Genomic DNA, 20319 nt, shown 5'->3' with positions numbered 1-20319 from the left:
AGAATGTTCTGTAATAAAGAGGTAGCTACTAAGCTGAAAATTAGTCCACGCCCTCAGAGAAGATTGCTCTAAGCTACCTTCAAACTGGATCCCTATTGCTTATGCTTCCACTAGCTTAGAAACCATTATTTTATGCTACTAAAGATGGCAGAAGCAGGTGGGAAGCAAATTTTCGCTACATCCCCCTCCCATAGTGAACCCAATACTCTTTTGCTCTTCCAGTCTTGCGTCTCCGTACTACCCACAGACGTTCCCTGCCCACTCGCATACCAGGCTGCCAGGGCATCTGCCTCCTGGCTTGCAACACCCCTGGCTCTTCTGGGTCTGCCCCTGTACAAACCGAAGCACACACCCCTGCGAACAGATTCCTGTCCTGCATTGCCACATCCCTCTTGCTCCAAATCTGACCACGAGACAAGACCTTGCCACTTGATCCTTTGTCCTGTGCTCCTCTGTCCCAAAATTGGCTCCTCTTGGAAATTATATTACACGGCGCAGAATCCTGCAGTGATTTATTTTTATTTTTTTTTGTGCATTGGGACCAGTATAAAGATTCCTTCATCAATTTCCTTTCAGCCTTCCCATTTAGTCCCAGTGGTAACAAGTGTGGGACTTCTGAGAGGGGCTTTCTTTTGTGTAGGTGTACGCACACACATAGGCGCGTGTACACCTAAGGCATTGTAATCTTTCTGCAAGGACTGCATGGCATCCACTTGACTTTTGCATTCCCGGATGTTCTGCTTAGAATTCTCATTCCTTTTCTCTTTTTCTTGTCCTTAGCTCTTTTTTTCTTCACAGTGTCCTTTCTCAACAGGGTCACTTGGACTGCAGTATTGCACAAAATCACTCTTGCCAGTCAGAAAAGCAGCTGTATTTCCCAGCGCAGAAGACCCAGAGAAAAGCCTGAATCACCCACTGCAACGGAGCCCGCGTGTTCCTATTCACTGTAACGTGGCTGGTGTATTACAGCACAATTCATTTGGGTTTGGTCTACATCTTTGTAGATTCTCCTTGTGAATGAAAAAAAAAATCAAGCAAAAAAGGGAGATTTTCAAGAGCATCTTGGTGCTCGGCTTCCAATGATGTATCCCACCTCCACATCTGGAATCAAAACTCTTTTCGTGATTCGGCCTGATGCATTTAGGCTTCTGCGAGTAAGGGCTGGACATTTTGAAAAAGAATTTTCCAGAGCCAACACTTAGAAGTAACAATTAGGCAGTAACAAACCCAAATACCGGTCAAAGGCAAAATAAAGTCAAGCTAAAACCCCAGTCATTGTCTGTATTCAGAGCATTTTATTATTTAAAAAAGTTACAAAACAAAGCTCATTGATTTCTTGTTAACTCCTGTTTTCTACAGGAAGTCATAAACAAGATGACAAGAGAGTAAAATGCTCCTGTGCAAACACTGTCATCAAAAATAAATGTGTTATTTTATGTACACATAAGTTACTGTCAAATATTAACATTAAAACATCTCTATTTATAAATGGACTGCAACAAAAACGCAGTATTTTTTTAATCTTCTACATAAATCAGATGCTTCATCTGTGACATAACGAAGTTATCAACCCCATTTCTTCTCTTTCTTTTTCTTAAAGTAAGTCTCATTTGAAACAATCGGGGTCAAGCATCTGAGCAGCAGCATTCTGTGCATCATCCTCAAAATGCAACAGCGATAGGTTAAGGACAGAGGGGCGTCTTGGAAGCAAAGCCGTAATCAGAGCCACCTCTTGTTTTTACATGCCCTCTCATCCTCAAGACAACACGGACTGATACCAGCTCACACTCCTTGGCCTCCACTGGAAATCTTTCCATTAACAGCCAAGCTGACTTTTCTCTTGAGTACGTTTGTGAAATGTAGATGGGCCTGTCTGAAGCCACAGGCTGATTTCCTCACAAGGATTTAAAAGTTAAAAGCTATGAATAGGCTTTTATGAGGACTCAGCGACTGTCCCAGGGAGCAGAAGAACAGTTCTCCCTTCCCCAGATACTCATTAAGAACAAAAGAACATTGCATGATGCCTGAATCCAGGACACACGGGTGGTTTAATAATGAACTCGCAATAGCTGGAGGAGCATTGCCAAGCTGAGCTGTGCGGCCTTTAGGTATTCACAGATTGTGGATCCAGAAGGTTTCTGTTTGTAACCTTTCTGACAGCGCCTGAGCATTAGGGGAGTTTCAAATCTCCCACTTCTCCGTGCACACAAACGCATCCTTAGCTATTTAGTTCCCCTTCCTTCATGCATCGAAATCCATTAAGCACCACATCTGGGCAAAGCTCCGGCATTTCCACCTTGCTGGAGAGTGGGTGAAGATGCAGGTCACTGGTGCTGTCCATGGCAATAGTCACCCCAGAAGGGTGAGCATGAGCAGAATCATCATCTTTTCCAGCTTCTTCTTGCACAACGCGGTAGTTTTTTAGGGTCAAGCTCACGCTGGGGATGGTAGGAGTCTGAGCTACTTTCAACGTCTTCTTTGACCTGAAACTTTGGTAGCAGAAGAGGAGAGACAAGACGAGTGTATCTATAAGCAGCTCAAACATTTCAACTACAGACAACACTGAGGATCCAAACCAGAGACTCCATTGGCTTCCCATGCTGGACAGAAGCAGATTCTCCTGTGGAAAGAATCAAAGGGTGGTGTTTATCAAACACAGCAGAGCTCTGGGAACATGAAATTATAGCATACTGCCAGCGGGTCAGTTAGCTGCTTGCCATTTGGGCAGTAATTTTGTGTGACTGCGTAAAGTGTGACATTTTCAAGCCTCTTCCTTAAGAAGAACCGTCCCATCCCATCCTGGGGGCTGTGAATAATCCTCCCTCCAAGCATACACAGCACACCATAACTAATGGCTGGTACCAATGTTTTGAGCTGAGGTAGTGCAACCTACCGAGAGTAAAGGAGACTCGTTCACAGACTGGTAGTTCAGCTGCTTGTAGAAGATAGTCACCTTGGCAATGTCCTTCCTGTGTTGGAGAAAGGGAGCAGTTAGCAACGGCGGGATGGCCGCATGTCATTCACCTGGCGGAAGGTACTGCGGGCATTCTGGTCTCGATTTTACACGCTGATGGCTAGGCAATAGGTTTTGTCACTCACTCAAGCTTTCTTCTTGTGGGTGTTTAACATGAGCTTGGAAAAAGGTTACAGAAGTGACTGTCTTACAGTGTTGTGAGGAGAGATGGGAAGTTTATTGGATGACCCTGTACATTTAACAGTTGGACTTGATGATCTTAAAGCTCTTTTCCAACCTAAATGATTCTGATTCTATGATTTTTCCCTTGTCCTCCCTTTCCAGTCTAATAAATTCTGCAGGGATGAAAAGTTAACCCATAGTTTTAACAGGAGTACCTTCTCGCAGTGACTAACCTGTTGCTGGTAGAGTTATATCCATTCTGGTGCCTTAGCGCTTGGCGGATCCAGTCCTGCGGCAGAGTATATATATGTATGTTACTGGCAATCCTGTCTTCTGAATTTTTGCATGTTTAATATTTTGTAAATGTAGATTTCGTAAGCAATAAAATGGCTATTGTGAATAATAAAAAAGGATGTAATTGATTGGTGTATAACATATAGCCATAGCTATCAAGTAGTGGCTGTATTTGCCAGAATAGCAAGGAAACACACACTGATATTTTAGGTGCGTGTAGTATTCTGGTTCTTAAATTCTGCTTTAATGGCAACCCCACCAAATAATTTCCTCTTTTTAAATGTATTGGTTGTATTTACAGCTACCCTGGTCACACAGCCTGAATGCCCATTTAACATCAGAACATGAGAAATGGCAAGAGGTCATCTATTGACTCACAGAGTTTCCATCGCAGCCCTGCAGCACCTCACAAACAGTAATGAGAGTTGTTACACCACAACACCCACTGGAAGCAGAAGGTCATTAGCACCATTTTGTAGGTGGGAACTAAAGCAGCGAGGTGAATTGCTTAAGGTCACAAGGAAGTTTGGATGAGAACTGGAATTGAATGGGCCTCTCTAGCATCTTAGTCTGCCGTCTTAACTGCAGGGTCATTCCCTTGGGCCCAGGTTTTGGACCAGTTTGCTTTACTTGCCATTTCCATTGCTGCTGCCTGAGTCATTGTTTTCACCCTTAACTTTAATGTCCCAACAGCCACAGTAAATGCAGCATCCCCTCTAAACATAGCAGTTGTCTTTATGGACTACCTGAGACTTCGCTGATGGCCATTTAGCTGTTCCAGCAGACACCTTGTACAGTGATTCCCTGATAAGATAAAAATGGAGATTATGATCACTATGACTCTTGGCATTTAAAAGCGAATACATGAAGGAGTTTAACACTGCTAACTACTTGCCCAAAGCAGAAGTTGTGGGGGCAGCTCTTGAGAACCTTGGAAAAAGCTTTGTAAATCAGCTTAGAAAATATAACCAGAGGTTGCCTGAAAACTGTTCAGGTTAGGAGGAAAACTAGAATGGTTTCAAAATCCTGACAACTTGTCTTTGATGCATTCAAACCCAAAATATTTGATATTTAGCTTTAAAATGATGTCTTTCAATTTTGAAAATAACCTACAATAAAAAAGAAGATCCAAGAAAAGTAATATAGATTGAAAAATGACACAAATGATTTGGTTTAGGCTTAATAAAAATTTCAGTGTGATCAAAACAATTTCCCCGCTCTGCTGTCATGCACACACAAAGTTCTTATTTAATTTGTCTAATGCTGTTATTTTTTTCCTTTCTCAGCATTGGGGTTCAAACATCAAACTGAAATCTCTGGTTCAGAAAATGTCATAATTCAGTCAGCCAGTTGATCCATAAATTTTCCACTAAGCTGCCTGCGTTTCCACTGGTGTAATTTTCCTCTGCAAGCTGGCATTTATCGTGCTCTACTTTTGTGACCTACCGGCAAGGCTTGGGGCACTGGTCAAAACAATTCAGGTGATGATTTCTGAGCCTGTTGTACAGCTGGTAAAAGCAGTGACCTGGTGAAAGAAATAGGAGGAACACCCTCAGACACTTTGTCAGGAAATGGAAGGCTACCAAATGGAAGGCTACCAAAACCTCCGCCCTCACTTGGCCTTCCCAAGCATACAGCACTCTCTGAGAGAGACTTGGTTTTGCCGCACTCTCACTTTGGGATGGTTCCATATGGCCGAGCTAATCACCTGTGTGCAATGTAGGTGCCTTCCCTGTAAGGATCTGCTGAGGATGGGCCAACCAGAAAACCAAGAGAAGTTATTCAAAGCTTTGTCTGGTAACATGAAAGAACTTGAACCTATATTGACGTCCTCAATAAAGGGATGCTTGATAGCATCAAGATTCTTTATGCACTGACTTGATATCCATGCAAATACACAGAAAGGTGTCTGCCATCTGTCTGGATTCAGTGATGTGAGGAAATAGTCTACGCAGGAAATAGGCACAAAGTAGAAGGGCAGTAACATAAAGAGTCATGTAACCAGGGACTATTGTAGGAAGGAGTCCCCGTCCGACAAGGATAGGACAACAGTCTTTTGCTCTTACCCCATGCAGGCTGCTTATTGTAGTCACAGTATTCAGCACCAGGAGGCAGTGGGTAGTAGTAATAGCCACAGCCACATTTTCGAACCATTATGTGCTGAAAGCAGGAATGCAAACAAGCCTGGAAAGTAAAGAAGGCATAAAAGATTGGGTAAGCCAGAAACTCTAAAGGGCTCAAATCTTCAGTCTGTAGCATGCAGCTGCTAGGAGATAATGCTTTTGTTACTGCAAAAAGACACCAGCCATTACTAGAGCATGATGATGCAAAAGGTTTTCACTTTTCATTCCTTGTCTTTACCTCTGAAAACAGTATTGAATTCAGTGAGACAGAATTTTCCCCAGCTGCCTTTCTCATTATGCCCAGTAACATCTCAGTTGAACAGCCCAATCTTCTAGAGCCAGGAGGAACTGCTTACACAAATAAAGACCTGATGGGCCAAGAATGTCCTACCAGAACATTCCAGCTGCCTCAACCACTCACGGTCTGCTCTCTCTTGTGGTACAAGGAGGGAAGAGCCCCAGTGCCTGGGACTGAGTATCCCCCACTCAGTAAAACACATTCTGAGATATAACGCCCTGTTTGTGAGCTTCTTTTCAGAGGGACATGAATCTCTCTGTTATCTCCAGCAATCAACCTGCTGATTAGTAAAAGCTCTCTGGAGAGTAAGGTATGACTTGTTTGCTATTCATCCACTCTGAATAAGCTGGAGCCTCAGCCAGCCACTCTGACAATACCTGCAGGGTGTAGGAGTTGTTGTATAGGAGTTTAACATTCACATCATTGCCATCAGTCGTGCATTTCCCATAATTGCCGCCCAGGCGATTCACCTCATCCTGTGGACACAGAAAAGAGGCCTGAGTGATTAGGAGCTTTAATTGGACATAGCCATCACCATCTAAACTTAACTGGATGGAGTATAAAGGATGGGAAGTGGAGCCAAGCTATCCCTTGCTAATAAAACACATACCGTAACAGGGCAAAGGTAGGAGAGTGCACGTAGTCAGTCACTGTGGTTTAGCTGACAAGCAGTAACTCATCATGTCAAAACAACTAAATCACTTCTAAATGTTTGTTCTCATCCTAATACACACATGCAGCCCCCCTGTATAGGGCTGGAACAAGGTGTAAGATGCGTAAGAGCCTCGGTGTAAAACAAATCAGGGCCCAGTGTGTTGGGGACCAAATGGCCACTTGCACATTTGGAATAACGTTGTTTTACCCATGGGAACCTGAGCAGAGTGAAGAGAGAAAAGAGGGTTGCGTAAATATACATGCACAGTCAAGAAGTGAACACAAGAGTCCCACAGGTCCGTTGTATGAGTCAGTCACAGTGTTCAGCTCCTCACAACTTTCTACAATAAGAAGGAAAAGAAACAATGCTCTTGAGCAAGTGGCTAACCTGCTGAATGCCTATGGTAGTTGCAATGCCTGGTCTGATGTCAAAGCCTTCATGCTCGAGGAATGGTGTCTGATTGTGGTTGTGTATCATCACTTTCACACCTGCTACTGTAGACAAGAGTGGGATGTGATCCTTCTGCTCTGCTTTCAGGATAAGAGAAAGTCCTGTAAACCAAAGAAAAGGGAGGCATATAACAACTTATTTTGGGCCAAAATAGGAATACCACTATGTCTTGAATTCTCAGCACTGATCAAATTGCTGTCCCAGCTGACAGAAGAGTCATTCTTTTTCCTTAGAGACCTGGTGAGTGGTCAGGTAGTGACTGCACCAGCCTATTCCAAAACTGTAATAATATTCTGCTTGAAAACTAAAATAATATTCTGCTTGCTATAAGTTAGGATATGACTGATATGGCTATCATATACATGTGGCTAGTGAAGCAAGCAAATACAGTATACAATTTGTGCCACCAGACTAGAAGAGAGGGCTCTATGTCAGTGAGTCATGTATAGAAGACATTTTTAAACCAAAATTATATTAACTTTAGCTCTTCTTCCCACCCTTTGTCACATAACATACCGTAAGGAATTCCTGGTTTCGTAGCTGTCCAAAAAGAGTCTGTTCCCTTGCTGTTAAAAGTATAGCAGCTTCCAAAGACGGGGTGGTGAAAGTGAACATAGTCACTGAAATCAAGAGAGGTTTTGATGGGTTTTAATACAAGTATAACAATACCTTTACTTCTACGTAGGATGTGTTTTGTGTGTGTGTGTGTGTGTGTATGTATGTACAGGAGTGCCTATGGGAAAAAGTTCTTAACTCACCAGAGACAAGGAAAAAAAAATCAGGTGCACAGGGATTCACTGCTCACCCGAAGTTACAGCCAGAGTGGCAAACACAGGAGTCAAATTCAAAGTTCTGACTTGCTCTTCCCTCCATCCAGTAGACTAAATTTTTCCCTGCCTTTCCACCCAGGTGGGTTGAAGTTTTATGCGCTAATCAATAGGACAAACCTATTCTGTGCTCTAATCAATAGGAGAAACAGATTCCCTCTTTCCTTGTTTTCTTAAAAATTATATAACTTATTATGATCATGCTGAACTTCCCTGGTCAAGTCAGCCTCCACATTCCATCAATTTATAAGAGTACTTCAGAAGAGTTGGATGAACACGTGTACAAAGGTGAAAATGCTCACCATCAAGTGCACAGATGGAGATATATTACATGAAAGCATCATGTTGGCATTAACTGAGTCCTCCTGGCATAATAGTTGAGAACAATGCTTGTGTTCAGGGGCCGAGTGTTACAGTAGAATCGTGAGAGCCTTATTCCCCTTCTCTTCCCCCTTTTCATTGTTACAGCAAAAAGAGATCCCATTTTTATCCGTTGGATATCTGAGGATTCCTGCTCCTTTCCTCCCATGCAGATAGACATTCGTCATTTACCATTCAATACAGTCAATGCATCTTTGTACCAGTAAAGGTTTCATTCCTGCTGAATTTCTCTTAGGCTTCTCTGTGACCCTAAGACATTAACTCAGTCATAGAGGTAAGTCATGGCAGAATGCTAATTTCTAGGTTCCTGGCCCCATGCGCTGACCGTGAAAGGCTGTTCTTTCTTTCTGTCAGATCTCCAACAAGGTTTTAGTATGGCAGTATGGCATAAGGTGCAGTGCCTGCACTGCCTGGAAGTGTCGGCTCAGTTTTGGTCTCCCAGGTCCTTGAGTACTGCTGAAAACACAATTATCGCCTCAAGAAGTAACATACCTGGGTCTGCAGGGCTCCCCATCATACTGGCAGGAGTAGACCATATCTTCTATATGCTCCTCATGATCAGAAATGTTGATGATAACTGGGAGCTGGGACATGATATTCATGTAGTGAAACCTGTACCATTCAAGAATTGCATCCATCCCGGATGGATAGGTCTTGTAGAAGCAATTCCCACCTGTGGCATTGCACTAGCGAAAAAGAAGAGAGTAGCCATTCAGCACAGCCACGACATAACAGCCTAAAGGTAACAGAGATCAGGGGGTAAAGGCAATACTGGATACAGGGACAAGGGGAACCTTTGTTTTTCCAGAAACGTAAGTCTCTGATCATTTTAGTTATCACAGAATCACAGAATAGCTGAGGTTGGGAGGGACCTCTGGAGGTCACCTTGTTACGTGATAAGCACCTTCTGTGCTTGAAGCTGAATTAGGTGTGCTACTTCATCTCAGGGGAATGAGCGCAGAGGAAAAGAGGCAGGAGAAGAGAGCAGACAAGCAAACTCAAGTACCTTGGGAGAAGTAAGAACAGGGCTGGTGGGAATTCTCTACAACCCATGAATCATGAACCAACTCCTGAGACACTTTCTTTGTTCTTACTCAGGCGTTAGGTGAACACCCACAGATTCTGGTGAAAGTGTGCCTGCTGAAGGACTTCAGGATAGGGCAGGATGATAATAATCAGGCAGAAATTGCTGGCCTTTCAAGCCATGTCAATCTCTCTCATAGCTTCTGCTCTTAGACCTACGTAAACCCTGTTTTTCATATGAAGAATCTGAAGCATTTGCATTCTTCTCCAAAGTGACAGATACACATTTATTGTATTCCTTCTCTTGATTAGTTATTGCCATCTTTCATTTTATCTGCAACATTTTTAGTGTCCCAGTACCACAGCATTTAAACACTGAAGGAATCCTCACATGTTTCTCTGTTACTTCTAGGCTCACCTGCTAAGTCCAGATATTTTGTATATTTTTAGAAAGGGGTACAATGATTCCCATAGCTTGCTGCTATCATTCTCTGCTGAATTTGTCACTGCCAGAAAGACTTTACAAGTGGGTGGGCTGTGTAAGATCATTGATGTTGCTATTTTTTCACTTCACAAGAATCCTGGCAATCATCATAAACTGTTAGAGGCAGGGATGGACTCTCCTGAAACATCCTCCAAGCTGTCATTACACAGCACCGAAACTAGTTATTTTTTCACTCTTTTTTTTTTTTTTTCTTTAAGGTACCTTGTGAGATCTTTGTCAGGGCCCCGAGTGCACTGTTAGACCTTAATGGCTCTGAGCAGCCTCACCTGGGGCCTCCACCCACAGCCTCTATCTGTGGCCCCAGGAGCTCATTTAAGCTCAGCCCGGGGGTTTCAGCCCCTCTTTGGGCTGTGCTGTAGGGCTGCTGCTCTCCAGCTAGGCTGCTGCTGTGCTCCTGCCTCACTGTGGACCCTGTCAATCCAGTGGGCTAACTTCGTGGCCTGACCTTAAACCTGCCTCATCACCACAAACTTGCCTAATGAGCTGGACTCTTGGTTGGACCTGGCCACCACCTGTGTGCTTTCCCTGCTCGTTTGCTCAGGTACTGTGGGATGGGGCCCCATCCTGCCTTGCCGGCAGGGTCCCCCTCTCCCCCTGTCCCTGGGGAGCAGCCAGTCCTCGCTGCTCCTGTCTGTAGCCAGGTTAAAATCTCAGAGGACATGTACTTACCAGCCTAAAGCCCACGCTGGAATGCTTCCTCCCTGACCTGTTAGCGTGGTCAGACATTCTCAAGAGTGAAAAGTTTTGGCTCAGCTTGAAGCTGGATGTGCTGAGATTGCCTATGTTTGACAAGTCTTTTACATGGATATTTTTCTCATTCATGTGGAATAAGCTGGCTGATGTCTTGATGCCATACAAAAAAGTGATTGATTCCTCTGCCATGCGATCCAATTGAACCAAATGTTCACTAACCAGTTCAAATCTGCAAGGAACAGAAACATCAGCTATTTGTGAATATCCATGTTCCTATTAGACAAAAGCACTTTATTTTATGTACCCGCACAGTATCTACAGAAAGGCTACTCTCCTGGTCTCTGCAGACCTTGATGTCTGTGTAAGAAAGGTCAGCAATTATGGTGCCTATGCTTAGCATACCTAACTTCAATAAATTAATTTATTAGGAGCTCCAGTAGCTGCATTTCCAGTTGCTGGATCCTCCACTGAAAACCTCAGAACTTGTAGCTGTGCAGCATCAGCTGCACAAACTGGCCTTTCTGTCAGCCAATTAGATAATTATTCTGAGGAAATTACATAATTCCTTTACTATGTAATTTGAAACTTCTCAATAACTTGCCACTACTGTGTGAGCCTTGTTTGACAAGCAGAGCCACACGGACTTCCACAGAATTCGTATTGCTTCCTCAATGATATTCTGTGGTACGAAAAACCAAGCAGAATCAGCTCTAGCATGCATCATTCCAGAGATCGATAGTTTATTTAGGAATGAATACACAGAGTAGCCACGTTTTTTAGGGAAAGACTGTTTTTATCAGAGCACAAAATCAGTTAGCAGCTTGAACCAAGTCACAAGGTAGAGTTCCCTCTATCCTGAGTCAGTGCATGAAATAAACTGCTACTTGCTGTTGCATAATTCCCAACAAGATCTTATCTTAAAACCAGTTTGGAAATAACAATAGTCCCTTTCAACCTCTGTGAGGCAGAGAGACCTCCCTCTACTACCTCGAGCCTGTTCCAGGCTGCAGTCATACGGTTGCTGACCCTCCCTGAACCCTTGTGAGTGTAAAGCCATGACTGCGGCCAAGGGGAAAGCAGAGGTTACCTGTACGGGTCCAGATTGCAGATGGTAATTGCTGGAAACATCTTGGGCTCTGAATGCATTGACATGGTCAGGACAACAGGGTAGGCCCAGTACTGGCTGAACATAAGTGCAAATTGCCAGTATAACATGCCAAAGCTGGCAAGTAAAAGCAGAGTCCAAAAAGCTGTTTTCATCCTGTTGCTGTCCGAGCATACAAGGCGGATGGTGCCATGGATTGTTGTGTTCTTACAGAAGAACTCAAACATATCCTTGAAGGAATCATAAAACTCAATCAAGCCTTCTTTCTTTTCTTCTTCTTCTCTTGCCACTTCCTGCTCCATCCTCTAAGTCTGTTTCTGTTCCATAAAAAAGAAAAAAAAAAATCTTATTAGCTTGTTAGAAAGACCATAGCCAATCCATAGACTCTTGCAAACAGGGCTGTAATGAGTTTGTTGTTAGCAAAAACTGAAAATAACTGTAAGCTGACACTCATCTGGCTTTCCAGAGTCCGGACACCAGGAAGTAGCAAAGAGGTTAAATATTCAGCATATTGCTGCCTCAGTAACTTGAGGGATTCTACCACACTTACACTATGACTGCTCTGTTAGTTTGGATATGCAAAGTTAGTAGTGACTAATACACGAGTTGCTGAGAAGTCTGCAGCCAAAGGGGTGTGTAGTTTCTTCTTTCGAAGAACACCAAGGACCAACACTTAATTCTGAAACATTGTGTGTTGTGCACTAATACAGATCATTCAAGTGAGTGAAAGGGACAAATTAGAAGTATTAATTACTGCTATTAATAGAAATTTTGCCACGTATCTCTTACATAAATAGTTTCTTCCAGGAATCTAAAAATCTTCTCCTCTCTATTTTACAGAAGTGAAAAGAAAGCACAGAAACTGAAAGTCACCCAAGAAGAATGGCATAACTGGAAATCAAAACCCGTATCTCCTTTGTCACAGTAAGTGAAACATCTACAGTGCTACTCTAGATAATTTCAGACTTTATGCTGATGAAAAGTATGAACATTATTTCTTTTAGCCAGCACAGACTGAGGATGTTTCCTGGTTTTTAGTACCAGTTTGGGACATGGGACTTAATGTTGACATACTTCCACTTACTGAACATGACATCAATTCCTGTAATACGTGAGTTTCCAACATTACAGCACTCTGAATCACCCTACCTATTATGCTATTAACAGAAGTTTACTGAGTACAACACTTTGGTCTAACCTTAACTCCAAATAAAAACTTTATAAATACAGTAACAGAGTTTGAAGACAAGACAAGGAGCGCACAAATAACTAAAGAATTGTTGGAAGTGGGGTCTGTGATAAGGAAATGAAAGCTCAGGCCCTTTACTGAGTTATGGGCCTTGAAGTGTTTGGTGGGGGCTCAGTCCCAGGTGCCACTGAGGTTGCCACAGCTCAGCTGATACACACTAGTCCCCTGACCTGCAATGCCTTCACCCTCATCTACACCCCCCATTTTAAACCTGGCTTTATTTCAAAGGTCCTTAGAATAGGAGTCATCAAATGAAATGCTATCTTACAGTCACTAACTTCTAAGACAGCCTCTTCAGCGTCCCTATTCATGTCAGGAGGATTAGGAATAATCCTTAAACAGTGAAGACCACTTCAAAAGCTTTACAATAGCCTACAAAAGTGTATCATCTGACAAGGAAACCCAGTTTATCACAATTTATTTTCCCCAAAGGCCATAACACACGTCATGTTTGTATTTTCTAAGATATTTAACAATAATACAAAATTAACTCAAAGGCATATGTACCCCCTCTAAACTTTTTGACTTAAACATGACAAACAATTTTTTCACATTTCTTAGATATACCTGCCATTGAATGAGTACAGGAAGCCCAAGCAAAGTGAAATTTTTTAAAAAAAGGGCATGAACAATTAAAAGAAAACATGTGCGATAAAGAATTGGAGTGGGAAACGAGCCATTCCACTTTTCCTACAAGGAAACACTGTTTTCTGCATTGTGCATATACAGTTAAACTGTTACTCCCACAAAGACTACCCAGAGCCGGAGTACTCTGAAACACTGGTTCCAAATCTTATCAGCCAACCTTACAGCTGAAGGCTTACATCGGAATGCTTCTTCAGTAAAAAAAGGACTATTTGTGGCAAACTCTAGAAAAGAATCCACGGTAGTCTTGCTACCCCCTATTGTTACCCATTTTTCAGATTAAATTTTTATGCTAAATCATATGTGCAATCTTTATCTTATTCAATCATTTCTTTATCATTTTATTTAGATAAGAATAAATGAAAATAAGCCTGCGGTGTATGTTAAGAAATATATTGGATGAGTCCTTAAATATTTATAGTATTTTAAGATATAAATGAAAATTGTGTGAGACTAAACCAGGAAAATTTACTTTGTTACTATTGTATTAATCTCGCTAGTCAGCCTTGCTCTAATGAGAAAAAGTAGAATAAAAGGCAAAGTGGATACTAAATCAAATCTAACAAACACACTTTTTCTATGTATAATTTTGAACCTAAAAAACCACCTGTAAACATTCAAACTATGGCTTTCAGATACTATCCACAGTCATTCTGACTCGGTTTTTAAGGCTATGGCTAGTTAGTTCATACCATTTGAATCCACAGTCTTAAAATAACTAGAAAGAAAAAGCATATGATAATGTAAAATAACAGAGGGAATATTTCAAAACGCACGTGTGTACAGGCAACAGAACACGCTCTCTCCACTGGCTTCCCAGACCAGCCTACCACTAATTTATTTAACATAGCAATAGCAGTCAGGGACTTAACAAAACATGTAACAGCAACAGTGACCAATTGCCTGTCCTGTCTGTGGGAAGTGCCTGGAGAGAGGCTGCAGGTTATAAGAAAGTCAGCGGAAGTTATACAGCAGTGGCAAACAAGTAAATGTTCATGTATTATCACAGCAACCCAATGCTCAACGCATACTAAACACTTACATGTGAATGTCACGTAGACAAATATTTAACCATGTGTAAAGATCTCTATATCTACATATTAATTATACATATATACAGAAATACACAGTAAACCAGCTAAGACCAAACTGCAAAACACCCCACTGTACCTTGGCAGAAACTCTATCTTTGAGTGTTTAGAGTAGCCACTAAAGTCAGCCTTCAGCTTTGTCCTGACCAGAAGACAAGTCTTGGTCCAGAGGTCTCAGATCTCTTTTTCCACCTGAAGCTCCATGGGAGCTGTCCAGCCTATATGGATCAAATCGATGACATCAAAAGGGGCAGGACTTAAGAAACAGATCATGGAAATTATTCAAAGCATGATGCAGGGAATAATAGGAAGTGAATGAACTGGACAAACTAGTTAACATTAAGGTTACGCTTGAGTTAACGTTGGTTTGAGTGGTAGTGCTGTGTTCGTTTCCGTTTTTCAATGGCTAGAATAGCTTTTTAGCCAAAATTTTTATAAATACCTATGGGATTAATCACAGATCATGTAAGGTTCTTTCCGCTCTGAACTTTCCCATCAAGGAATTAGCTTTCTGACTTCTTTTGATGGTTTCCGGAGACTTGCATGATCACTAGTAATTGAAGCCATTAAGGTTTCCACAGGTGTGCTTGAGGAATTACATACCTCAGTGTAATCTGAAATGATCAGCTACTCAGTCTAAGGCACACGTGGCAGTGGATTTCTTCCTGCTTCTCCAAGACTATTGCTCATCTGCAGTGGGCTATCCCATACCCACTGAGAATATAACTCTTCAGATGTCGAGACTTGAATAGACTAAATAAACCGTGATACTCAATTTGAATCCGAACACCCTGGTTTTGTAATACTGCTCAGTTAAGACTTGCAAAAGTCTGTGTAAGTAATACAGAAGAAGATTCAGAATTCTGGGCCTGCTAAAACACAAGCATCTCAGGTTGCTTGCTTAATTAGTACTGACATCTGCCCAGTTGGAAAACAGCTCTGCAATGTTTTTTCAAGAAGCTTGTTATATGAAAATATTAATACTTGGGGTATGGATAATGTTTGGAGCTCCAAATCAGACCAGCAGAGCTCCTGCTTCCCTTTTAAAATTGGCTGTAACCAGATTTTCTTTTACATTGGAAGTTGCAAAATACTGTCATTTGCAAAGACAATTGAAATTTCTTGTGTAATTGAATTCAAAAAGAAGGGAGAAAGGAAGAAGATCGGGGAAAACATACTCTTCAGATTTTGACCAGTTTCCATCCTGTTTACATTTTTAACAATTGCGTTGTGCTGGATTTTGGTTTAGAAAACCAAAACATGTAGAACGTTCGTATCAAATTTTAAAAGAGCCAGTATTTTGGGGTGTAAAAATTAAACTTTTGATTAAAAAAAAAATTCCAACTGGCTCTTGAATGAACGGCTACAGCAGAGCCACTTCTTACTAATCGATGAAGAGGTAAGTAGCTAAATTCCCATGAAAAACCTCAGAACTCTGAAAACCTAATTCTGTCAATCCATTTATTTGTCCCCCACCCTTCTTTCTCTCTTCATTTTATATTGTGCAATAGAAAATGGCAACAATAAATCCTTGACAATGAAATTATTGCACAATGAACATACACAAGACAAATTCTGTTGCTTCATTATAGCTGCAGGCCTCAGTGTAGAGATTCTCTGGCAACACATCAGAACAATACCTTCTGAGACAACCACGAATTTTTCCTGCAGGAAATGGAGAAGAACTGGATATGCAGACAACGCTGACCCTCAAGCAAGATACCATTTCTGGTTGCACTTGCTCATTTGTTATCCTGTATCCTGAACTGGGAGGAGAGGGGAAGAGAACTCCTTCGCTGGTTAAAAAGCAAGTTGGTGTTTCTTTCAAAATACAGAAACAGATTATGGAGATAACATTCATGAGAAAGTCCTTTAGGGTTGCAAAAAGGCTATGCTATAATTTTCAGTGGGACAGAAATATTTATTAGTGCTCGTAGTACTGTAATGGAGGGAAGGAGTAAGTACATTGCATGTCCTGTACACCAGCAGCAAACGTCAATGGCTGAATACACCCTCTGGAAAGTTGTGCTTTACGCAGAAGGATGTCTCCCACACTGTAAGTTTTCAAACCCCCTTCCCTGAATTGCAATTTGTTCCCCAGTTGGGCTTAAGGGAATCACATCCCATTTAGTTGACCAAGACAGTACAGGTAAACAAAATAAAGGGATCTTGTCATTTTGCTTTTTAGCTTTTACACGGCTGTCACATATTAAAGGAACTGTCCAAACTCCACACTTGACCCTTGGCTCTACACTAGCCTTGATTATTGTGCATACTCAGCATGGATGAGAATACAATGCTCACCCGTTTGATAAACTGCCGAAACAGAAATGAAAACCACGACTGCACAAAACATGCCTTTGAATCCATGCCTGTCTTAGTATCAGCACCAGCTCAGAGTAACAGGAAAGTATCCTGCAGGCAGAGAGAAGAGCCTTCAGCTGCTTCACATGGCGCAAAGAGTTACTCAGTGAATTAATGTTCCGTGTGGAATGGACTCGGGCACTTAGGGAAATCTACTACCAGGCAATCATTTTTTTTATCTTTGAATATTTCCTTACAGCTGGTGCACGTGAAAAAAAAGTTTTGCTATCTACAGAGCAAACCTCTCTCATAACACTGACTTTGGCTGTCATTAGACCCTAAGCAGGTGAACAGCACAATGTTCAGCATGTAGAGTATTCAGCGTGCCTGTCCCTTATTACGTGTGCTGTTGGTACAGGCTTGAGTGAGAGAGTCACAGAGATTAAACTGGAGAAGCTTAGTGATGATCTCCAGCTAGTCCCTCTTGCTGTGACTGGCCAGTCCTCTAGAGCTCAACTACTAATATTTTGTCCTATCTCATTTTCAGTGTCCAAAACAAAAGGTGCCACACTGTCTGGACTTCTTGTCAGAACACTGAATTGCGGTGAGGTGAGTCTGACCAGACAGATAAGAGCAAATCACACTCTTTTTGGCTTACATAGGAACAAGAGAGGACACTTTAGCTACCCATTCATGAAGACTTTCCCGGTTGGTTGGAAACACAGAGGCCGAAAACAAATTAGCAAACTGAAATGAGGCATCAAAATCCCCCCACTTCCAGCAGCCTTCCCTGCTGCCATACCATACTGTAAACTTCACTGTAATTTGCTGTCCACTAACCACACAAACTGTCTTTCTGTTATTAACTTTCTCTCTTGCTGCATTTGTTTCATATTATCGTGCTCTCTCACACTTAAGTGTTCCATTACTATTATTCCTCAACTCGTCTGTGTTTTCCAGAGATTCCCTACTCTTTTCTCTATATTGTTCTTCAGTCTGTGAGCTGAGAAAAGCAGCCTTGGGCATCCAGTTCCTCTAGCAGTGGAAGGGATACAGAGCAGATCCTGCACCCTCCTGCCTTCAGCAAGCTTTGTAGATCTACGGTTTAATCTTAATTTTTAGCAAATCTTGCTTTACTCACGTCACTTGTTCCTGCATGAATGGCGTTTATTCACCTGGAACGCTCCAGGTTACTCTGTCAAACCATCTTCCCGCATTTTCTCCCACTACACAGGACACAGCATACCAACCCAGTTTTCCTCTCTCCGAAATCGGTGCGACTTGTCTCCTCTGGTTTTGTGGAAACACCCTCACAGGGCTTTCTTCATGGCCACTGGATGAGCCAGTCTATTCCTCCTCCCACTCATAGGCAGACAAACTTCTGTGGGCAACTATAGAAAAAGGAAACTCCCAGTGTTTCTTTCCTCTTTGCACTTGTTGGTTGGCTGTGCTGTGTATGGACTTGAACTGGCACGCATCAGGCTCTGCCTCCTGTATTTTTTCCCAGTTCTTACCAGCCAGAACCACTTTGTTGTATTTTCAAAGCAGAACACAAAATTGTTTCTCTGCTGTCCTACCGGAGAAAGGAGCAGTACTCAGAGGTATTATGGAAGTGCTGACAGCTTGTTCAGTCCTATGCAAGAGGCAGAACAAAGGCAGTCCCTGCCCTGGAGAGCTTTCAAACATTGCTTAATGTCTCCTTTTGATCCTGCCCCAAACGTTGCTGAACTAATTCTGATTTTCAGGCATTTTCCTTGTCTCCTGGCATCTCTGTGTTGAAGCTCTGTTCAGAAAAATGTCTTCTGGGAATCCCAACGTTCATTACTTTGCTTGTGCGATGCTCTGGGCCATGGCTGAGGGGGATCTAGATCTTGAAACCACAGTGAGCTATGCCTGCAGAAATAGGGATAGCATTGGTGTACCTCGGTGTCCCTTTTGCACTGGTTTGCGTCCAGCCAAAGCAGCTTCAACTGCTGCAAAGGCTGCCAAACCTGCTCAAGGAAGTGGGCAAATGCGCCTTAACTTGTGCTGAGCTCCCTAGTGCTCTGGTTTTACCACCAGTAGTGCCTGAGTTAGCAAGACTAAAGCTAGCTGGCACATCCTTACAAAACCCAGAAATCACAGCAATGAGCACATGCATATTCTGCTCGTCACCAGCCATTTGAACATTCCTTAATTATACCTCTTGTTATGAAGAGGCCCCATGTAACCCCTGCTTTTCATTAAGCCTCCACCAGAGGCGCATAGGGTTAAAAATGCAGCCTCAGTAGCAAAATCCTGCTTGCTTCCAGTATGACCAAGCATTCATTTCCACTCACTCACCTTTCTGAGTAAGATGTCTGTAGCTGCTCCTGTCATCCCTCTGGGATAACACCTGCTTTTTTGTTTCTCTTCCTGTTCTTGTTTCTTTAGTCACAGGCCTTCATAGATGATGTTCTGCCTGTTCAGACCTGTCAACCTCTCAGCCAATTTCAAAGATTCACAGGCTGGCGAAATCCTGCTTGCTAGTGGATTATTTTTTTTAATCCTATTCCAGCTCAGACGCAGTATCTGTAGGAATGCTGACACAATTAGGATTGACAGAGGTTGGAGAACAACAGTAAAAGCTTCTTGTTCTGTGGACATGCAAGACGTGATCATCCTGGAATCACAGATGCCATAACTCCATCATAAATGAAGCCCAAATCTCCCCAAGCAGTTGTCCAAGCTCCTGGAGAAAGTGGTAGATAGCACGTCTGGCTCCTGTCTTCTGGCAACAGGCAAGCAGATCTCCCCTGGCAATCCCTACTCCCCTTGGTACCCAGGAGAGAGATTGCAGTGCAATGCTTGGTAGCAATTCACTGAGGTTAATCAATCCAGTAACTTCAGGCTTTCCTATTGGGAACTAGAACAGATGTCAACAAGAGGAAGAGGTACTACAGTATGGCAGCTAGGAAGGAGGGGAATGAAGAAACCAGGAACAAACTGCGCAAGGGCAAAACAGTCATTAGCAAATCAGTAACTGAAACTAGCTATTACATAAGTGGCTGTGTCAGCTGTCATACCTCTCTAGATGGATGCTTTTTGGGTTAAATTCAGGCACAATACTATATTTTCCATCAGCAAGATCTGAAGGATTCCTTCACCTTCTCATAGAACAACTCTATCCATGCCTGAGTCTGTAATTGCAAAGTCATAGACCTGATGCCCTGAGAGCAAACGTACAAACAGTTCTATACAGGCTACCAGTGCTGAAAACTTCAAAAAGCATAGCAATAACCCTTTGAATGTGCGTGAACCCTCAGGGAAGCATTGTGGCTGAAGAGAAGACCTGGCTTTAAAAACCAGATAATTTTGTAACCTTTAAACGATGCCAAAGGCGATCCAAAATGCTAGGCCAATGTAAGGATTGCATAGATGACTTATTTTTGATTCATTCAAACTCATGGAAGATTATCTGGGAGACCCATGAATGTCTCTGTGCTCTGGGTCTGTTTGCTCTGATATTTGGGGTGTGCTCATTCACATGGAAAGCACCGTAGTTAGCCTGTAAGCCCTACG

The 20319-nt window shown here is 42.4% G+C and overlaps 1 protein-coding gene across 1 annotated transcript; it reads right to left on the bottom strand.

Moving 5' to 3' along the window:
* Window positions 1-1474: 1474 nt before the first annotated feature.
* On the bottom strand, window positions 1475-14669 carry SCNN1D (sodium channel epithelial 1 subunit delta). Its single transcript, XM_082493431.1, has 13 exons — window positions 14555-14669; window positions 11473-11807; window positions 10362-10614; window positions 8657-8850; window positions 7473-7576; window positions 6894-7057; window positions 6229-6327; window positions 5497-5614; window positions 4877-4955; window positions 4177-4234; window positions 3370-3425; window positions 2894-2969; window positions 1475-2620 (listed from the first exon to the last, which is right to left on the bottom strand). The coding sequence occupies exons 2-13, from the start codon at window positions 11790-11792 to the stop codon at window positions 2219-2221; spliced, it is 1923 nt and encodes a 640-aa protein (XP_082349557.1). The 5' UTR covers window positions 11793-11807; window positions 14555-14669; the 3' UTR covers window positions 1475-2218.
* Between the last annotated feature and the right edge of the window lie 5650 nt (window positions 14670-20319).

Source organism: Vanellus vanellus, assembly GCF_965231255.1.
Source record: "Vanellus vanellus genome assembly, chromosome: 20".
Lineage (NCBI taxonomy): Eukaryota > Metazoa > Chordata > Aves > Charadriiformes > Charadriidae > Vanellus > Vanellus vanellus.
Note: the sequence above shows the minus strand (reverse complement) of the source record. Positions and strands in the feature narration are given on the sequence as shown.